The sequence below is a fragment of the Rhea americana genome, unplaced genomic scaffold (assembly GCF_003343005.1).
Source record: "Rhea americana isolate MKP2758 unplaced genomic scaffold, rheAme1 scaffold_755, whole genome shotgun sequence".
Taxonomy (NCBI): Eukaryota; Metazoa; Chordata; class Aves; order Rheiformes; family Rheidae; genus Rhea; species Rhea americana.
Genome location: NW_028186929.1, coordinates 18,536 through 25,885, shown reverse-complemented (window position 1 = coordinate 25,885; position 7,350 = coordinate 18,536). Strand labels below are relative to the sequence as shown.

Genomic DNA, 7,350 nt, shown 5'->3' with positions numbered 1-7,350 from the left:
CTGACCTCTGACGGTGTGAGAGAAGGCAAGGAACAAAGACTTGCCTGCAGCTCCTTGATCTTCTTCTGTAATTGCATGCCGAGAACTTGCTCATCCTCAATTTTGCTCTGGATCTGGCTGATTTCAAAGTCTTTCCTTTGCACAAAGCAAACCATGTTAGAGCCTGAAGAAAAACACAGGCACATTTGCACAACACAAAGGTGCCCCACGACAACACTTACTTCTTCAGTTTCTCATCCAGCTGCTGCTTATCATTTTCCAAATCCATTATAGTATCCTGGGCGAGTTTCAGGTCACCCTCGAGTTTCCTCTTSGCTCTCTCAAGGTCCATGCGCAGTTTCTTCTCTTGCTCCAGGGACCCTTCRAGCTAAACAGAACAAGGCTGTGAATGCTCTGCCGGCCAGCTCTAACTCTACAACTGCCCTATTCTTCTTCTGTGTGCATGTGCTTACATCATCCACTTGCTGCTCCAGCTTGGTTTTGGCTTTGGTCAGCGTATTGACTTTGTCCTCYTCYGCCTGCAGGTCATCCAGAGTCTGCTGGTGGGCCTCTTGGAGGGCTTTCTTCTCTTTTGTCAGCTTGGCAATGTTCTCRTCCAGGGCTGCCATCTCCTCAGTGAGGTTTTTCACCTGCACATTATGAGCAAGTGTCCAAAAACCGGGCAGAAAACACAACTGCTGATGCAGTCACCTTTTCWCTGTGGAATGCTCAGTCAGGAGCTGGGTTTCCCTTTGGGCTGCCCACTCCATTGCAAAACCAGCAGTGTGCTAGAAATATCAGGCTGTGGGAGACACGTCTGTCCTTCGGCCCTTAATTTTAATCCCCATGTCTGTACCTTGTTTTCGGTGGCATGTTTTTCCTTCTCAACTTTGGCCAGYGTTAACTCGAGGTCRTCTATATCTTTCTTCAGCTCTGAACATTCGTCCTCCAGTTTCCTCTTCTTGGCTGTCAGYTCAGCATTGATTTCCTCCTCGTCCTCAGCCCTTTCAGTCACCTCCTTAATTTTGGCTTCCAGCTGGATTTTGGTTTTGATGAGTTGGTCACATCTTTCCTCAGCATCAGCCAAACTATCTGCTTCCTGGAGGCAAAAAGAGACTTTCTGGGGTTATAAGGTTCGGACATTTCTCAGCTCTGTCACYAAGTASRCATGYGTGAGAATGAGCCTGAAATGGACCTTCCGTCCAAGCAACTGAAAAGCGTGGCTTATTCTTTTTCTGTGACGCTTTATATCACCTCTCAACTGAAAAGAACATTCCACAGTATTTTTCTCTGATCTGTTTTGTCTATGTTACTGTCAAAAATAAGAATAAGATCAGGCTACCCTTTCTTTTTTTTTTAATTTTTAAAACCTGCTCAAGAAGTCTTTAATTTTCTTTGAGATACTTAGATATTCACGTGGATATTCATAAGGATGGTCACTGAAATTGATTATTTATCCTTAAAGAAGCATTAGCGTCTTTTCTCTTTGTAGACAGTGTAGTTTAGCTTTAATTTCTTAAGTCATGCTGTAGTTGGTGGTATTTAATAATTTATTGGAGAAAAAAGAAATTATTTCTCCCATAAAATCACAGCAGATTTCTCTCTGTAGAGAGAAATCACACTGTAGAGTCCTTCCCTTTTCCAAGAGTTAGGTAACTGTGCGGTCCTCAGACAAAATGGTGTTTTGTTTTTCAGTCTGTGCTTGCCAGAGAATAAGGTGACCATGCAATCTCCTGATCCCCTGGACCAATAAATGGCAATGCTCACAGCCTGCACTTGGAGCTGTAGGTCATTTTTCTCCTGTAGCAAGGTCACCATTTTCTCCTCCAGCTCCTTCCGCTTTGACTCAGACTTTGCAAGCTCTTCCTTAGTTTTCTCAAATTCCTGTTTCATATTAGCCATCTCCTTCTCTGACTCTGCACTCTTCAGCAAGGGCTTGATTTTGAAGAACAGCTTCATCCAGGACCAGTGCTTGACATTCATGAATGCACGAACGTTRTATTGGATACAGAAGATGGATTCCCTGAAATACAATTGATATGCCTACTGTATRCCTTGGGGAAATGACTGAGACACAGTTAGACAAGTACCATGAGAACAAATTAAAGGTGAGGAATGTGTACCTCCTCTCCACCATTCTCTGATACTCCACTCGCATGAGGAAGCCCCTGCACCTGGCTTGTGTCATGGTCATAATCTCTGCTAGCTTCTCATCTCTCATCTCCTCCAGAAGACCTATTAGCCCAGCTTTGAAGAACACCTTGAGAAAGGGAACATTGAAGCACATCAACCTTAGGTAGTGTAAGAAACAGAGGCAGAGTCTTTGAACCCAGGAATTGTTTGTACCTTGGTGTGACCAAATTTGTACTGAGTGTGGTCCACATCAATGGACCCAAGAAGCTTCTCTGAAGCCTTCTTGCTATCCATGAATTGTCCCTCTGGGATAGCACTGACATTTAGCACCCTATATCTGTAGGAGAAAACAGAACATGAATAAATCCCCATCATCCCAACTACCACCTTGTCCAAAGCCCACCACCTTCTCAGACTCTCTGACAGAAACCATCTCATGCCTGGGAACAGTCCATCCTTTCAGRGTAGGGTGTAGAAAGTTTTCATATTGTTAAATCGGAATCCATGGCRATCTTCACCTCAGCAATATTGTATCACCATAAACCGATAGTGAAACACTCTTGTATTACTGCTCATTTCCAGTTTGGAGTATAATGTTTCCAGTAGGTTTGGATGCTCAGGCTGCTCACCTTGGGCAGAATGGGCAAAAGGTGGAGCACTTTTACCTYTGTTTGAAGTCTGCGTAGAGGACTCTGCTAGGGAATCCTTTCCTGCAAATTCTGATCCCTTCCAGCACRCCATTGCACCGCAGCTGGTGCAGCACCAGCTCATGTTCCATGGCACCTAACAAGCAACACCATTAATGACTACCAYATTGCTGGGCACTCTGCAGAAGAGCTCCTGTGGCTCAATTTTCTGCCTGCTTTATCCCCTTACCAGGTGTTTTTGTTTCATTTGGGATGATGCAGCGCACAAAATGGGGGTGAGTGCTTCGCAGATTTGTCATCAGCTTGTTTAGGTTCTCCTGTAAGGTCATGAGGTAAAGTTTAGCTCAACCAATGAAAAGTCCTTCATCCCCACAGCTACAAATATATAATCCCTGGAGAAGAGTTAATGATGTGTGAGACTTAAACTAGAATGTAAAATAGCCATCTGAAGGTAAAAAAAAGAGAAAAATCTTTCGATACTGAACATTGCTATCAAAAAGCATCTAATTTGGTTTTTGAGTTATAATAATTTACTTTTTAGAAGATCCGGGATTTATAACTCTTTTGGTATCCTGTGACTAATAACTTTGAAAGCAATGAACGATTCTCTATGCCTGCTCTCTTGACTTAATATGATGATCCAGCTTTTATATGCTATGATCTTAAAGCAAGCCCCACTTTTTTTCAGAGCTCCTCTTTTATTCCTGAATGGTACATGTTATCAGTATTGAAAATATTCAAAAAACCCACAATGTTGGTTTGGGGAAAACATTCTATATTCTGTACAATAGCTGAAAGAGATTGATCTGTTGCAACATCAGATTTATGTTCAAAATAGAGGTGGCTGAAGAAATACTTCTGTGACAACAGCCTCACTCATTTGTAGGAGTTTCTCTTTTGCTATTATAGTAGGAGGATTTCATTCCATATGGAAAAAGAACAGACTAGTCCATTGGTTAAATGTAAAGTAACTGGAGCTGTAGCACATGATTTTCATCAGCCTCTGCCTATAGGGCTCCAAGAGATTATAACATCATTTTTCACATTTAAAATTCCTTTTATTCAAGTAAAAAGAGACAAAGTTATGAAACCTGTATTTACCCGGAAAAGAGCTGAGACAGTTTGGAAAGAAGAACCCTTCTTCTTGCCACCCTTTTTGCCACCACCTTCTGCAAATAGAAGAAAAGTAAAACAATATTGATATTGCATATTGAAAACTACAGAATAGAAAACTATTCTAAATGTTTACTGTTTCCTGTTTTTTTCCCCTTCAGTGTTGTCCACCCTAAAAATACAGTTTTCTCAGAGCTGACCTGCATCAGCTCCACCATAGTTGGCAAAGAGTAAGGCCAGTGTCTTCACAGATGATTTCTGGTACAGCCCAATGACGGTTTCGTTCAGAGGGTCCTTGTTCTTCTCAAGCCAACCAGTGATGTTGTAGTCCACTGTGCCAGCATAGTGTATGAGGGAGAAGTGGGCCTCAGCCTTGCCTTTGRCAGGCTTGGGCTTCTGGAAGTTGCTGGACTTGCCCAGATGCTGGTCATAGAGCTTGTTTTTGAAAGACATGTCAGTTGCCTTGGGGAACATGCACTCCTCTTCCAGGATGGAGAAGATGCCCATGGGCTGGAAGACAAGACAGTGTAATAGACAATAGACAAGAGGGAAAAACAGATTAGAAATAATGCATCCTTTGGTGTGAAAGAGGCTACAGTCAAGACAAGAAACTACAAATCAAATCAGAAGAGAATGTTGTCTCTCTGTATTTCTAGACAATAAGTGGAAGAAGATTAATTCATCTTTACTGAGACTTGATGTTTCATCTTAACTCATGTAAATGCTTGTCATCATTGCTGGTACATTATCAACTGCAGTAGTTCAGAAAACTTCAATAATTGAAGTTTAACATTTTAATCTAAATATAGATGAGTGTGTTATGTATCCTTCAACAACTACATAGTTCCCAACATGAGTGCACCTGAACAGGAAGGATACCTTCTCAATAAGCTCAATGCAGGCAGCCAGGTCCATCCCAAAGTCAATGAATGTCCATTCGATTCCTTCCTTCTTGTATTCCTCCTGCTCCAGCACGAACATGTGGTGGTTGAAAAACTGTTGCAGTTTCTCATTGGTGAAGTTGATGCAGAGCTGCTCGAAGCTATTGAACTGCCAAATGTAAAATATATATATAAATACAGAGTTTTCAAGGCACAGTAATGACCAACAGGCTTTTGCCTGTGCTGTTCTGAATATTCCTAAGTCTGTCCAGCTAAGTACATGGCTCCTTCTCTGTATGTTTTCCTGGAAATTTTTAGTGGGGCTGCTCTTGTACTCTGAAGAGAGAAAAGATTTCTAATTCAGTGTCATTAGAGATCTTGTTCTCTGTTAATATTCTTTTATGAATGTAATATATATCTTCTAGTTATTATTCTCACTTTAATGATAATTGCCTCTTATCACTTTGGAATACCTTAATTCTAAAACAATTTTTGGTAAACCACATCAGCACACCTAGCAGAGCAAGTTTATTACTGCAGTCTGACTTCTCCAGCCACAAGAAGCGCCTTAATTCCCCACTGAAAAAACAAAACAAAACAAAAAACTAAAAAAACTGTTCTTAAGATGTTGGCTCTGGATATTTCCATGCTTTTGTATGGAAGTTCTGATACATCTAAAAGCTTTTTGGGTTTAACTGTTGAAAAGGCCAATTTGTTCAACAGTGAAGCTTCTTATCATTATATTTTTTGCTCAGGGAAAGAAGGTAGACAAATGAATTTAGGAAGTCTCTGAGTTTTCATAAAAAGAAGTCCTGGAATTTTCCTAGTCCCCATTGTCCCTTCCATGAAGCTGCTATGAAATTCTTGTTCCTTACATCAAAAATCTCAAAGCCGGCAATGTCCAGGACACCAATGAAGTACTGTCTTGGTTGTTTGGTATCCAGCTGTTGGTTGATGCGGACGACCATCCACAAGAACATCTTCTCATAGACAGCTTTTGCAAGAGCACCTACAGCATTGTGCACCTAAAGCAAATGGGAAATGCACAGAAATTACGTCACAGACTAAAGAGAAATTCTGAGATTTTAGCTGCGTGTTCCTAGACACCAGTTCTTTTACCTGTTCCACTGTTTGACCCTTCGTCACAAATTCATTTCCAACCTTGACTCGGGGGTAACACATGGCTTTGAGCATGTCAGCTGAGTTCAGACCCATCAAGTATGCAGCCTTGTCAGCAACTGAATGAAAAGAGAGGAGGACAGGGGGAAGATAGTTAGACAATGACTGGAATGTGACCTACAGGGAAGTCTCTCAGAGGCAATTTCAATGTTTGAAGTTCTTGAAGTACAAATCATTTAGTCTATTATCACAGAGGAAATATTGAAGGCATGAAAGTTGCAAAAGATAATGCTGATAGTTTTTGCAAGTAGCTGTTAGCAAGGAACCTTTCCTTGAATATTTTCAGTCAATATATAAATGGAAATAATTCTTTTAAAACTGTTTCTTGAAAAATACATGAAGATTCCAAATTGGAGATATAGTCCAGGTCTAAAAAAGCACTTATATTTAAATAAGGCTTGACTTGTGGTGTCAATAGAAGAAGTATACACATTTCAAAGCTGGTTCTGGAGCCTGTGTATGCACGGAGAGAGAGCTTGGGGAATGGGTGATTCCTAAAGAGGTATACCAATACTCTGTGCATACTAAATGGAAAAACTGCATGTAAGAAGCCCACAGAAAGGCTAAATGAAGGAGTGTCATTAAAAGAGGTCAGAGATCAAAGAATCTACTTCATAGTTTCATGGAGTCTAAAATAACCATTTCTTAGTTTATGCTTCTATAGGCTAAGGGTTTTGTCCTAACTAAAAGATCATCTGCCAGAAACTCAGTTCTTTATTAAGATGTTAGTTCCAAGAACCTTCTGTGCCATCTGGCTCTGCCTGCTCCTCTCGTTGTTTCTGCTTGAACTTCAAGTTCCCGTAGTGCATGACAGCACCCGTCAGCTTGTAAATGGCGGTCTTTTCATCAGGAGTGAAGCCCAGAATGTCAATGGCACTCTGCAATAGAAACAGTGAAGTAAAAATACTGCCTARTAAGCCTAGAACCCTAATAAAAACCTTCTCCTTTGTAATACTTACATCTGTAGCCATCAGCTCCTCCTGGTCRTCAATGCTAGGTACAGTGACCTCACCTTGACTCACATAATGATAGTCATATGGGTTGGTGGTAATGAGGAGCATGTCTGAACACAAGAACAGGTGGGAAAGAGACTTAGTTTTGTCAGCTAGGTAGTAGAGTGAGCTGTTGCTCAGTGATCTTCCTCCAAAAACCCTAGTGATTCTGCCTACCAATTARCTCTGGCTTCTTGTTGGAGGTGATCTGATAAAATATGTGGTAGCTCCTTTCTGCCTTGAGCTGGAAAGTGACTCTGGACTTCTCCAGCAGGTCTGGCAAAGGAAGAGAGAAAGAGTTACACACAGGAGCATGCACAGAGCAGGAAGGCAGGAGGGAACGTGGTGATATGAGGGAAGTCTCTTACAGGTTTCAATGTCAGCAGAAGCCAGTTTGCCGGTGGCCCCAAAGTGGATTCTGATGAA

At 41.4% G+C, this 7,350-nt stretch overlaps 1 protein-coding gene across 1 annotated transcript in view; it reads right to left on the bottom strand.

Moving 5' to 3' along the window:
• Positions 1 to 48: 48 nt before the first annotated feature.
• Positions 49 to 7,350, bottom strand: part of LOC146585834 (myosin heavy chain, skeletal muscle, adult-like) — a 10,304-nt gene continuing 3,002 nt past the window's right edge. Inside the window, exons 5-17 of the mRNA XM_085322251.1 lie at positions 6,672 to 6,810; positions 5,873 to 5,991; positions 5,629 to 5,778; positions 4,752 to 4,922; positions 4,073 to 4,382; positions 3,861 to 3,928; positions 2,989 to 3,076; positions 2,778 to 2,895; positions 2,326 to 2,449; positions 2,103 to 2,239; positions 1,747 to 2,002; positions 836 to 1,078; positions 49 to 629 (exon numbers count right to left, since the gene is read on the bottom strand). Coding sequence (XP_085178377.1) covers positions 321 to 629; positions 836 to 1,078; positions 1,747 to 2,002; positions 2,103 to 2,239; positions 2,326 to 2,449; positions 2,778 to 2,895; positions 2,989 to 3,076; positions 3,861 to 3,928; positions 4,073 to 4,382; positions 4,752 to 4,922; positions 5,629 to 5,778; positions 5,873 to 5,991; positions 6,672 to 6,810 — 2,232 coding nt within the window. The 3' untranslated portion in view covers positions 49 to 320. The remainder of the gene's footprint in view (positions 630 to 835; positions 1,079 to 1,746; positions 2,003 to 2,102; positions 2,240 to 2,325; positions 2,450 to 2,777; positions 2,896 to 2,988; positions 3,077 to 3,860; positions 3,929 to 4,072; positions 4,383 to 4,751; positions 4,923 to 5,628; positions 5,779 to 5,872; positions 5,992 to 6,671; positions 6,811 to 7,350) is intronic.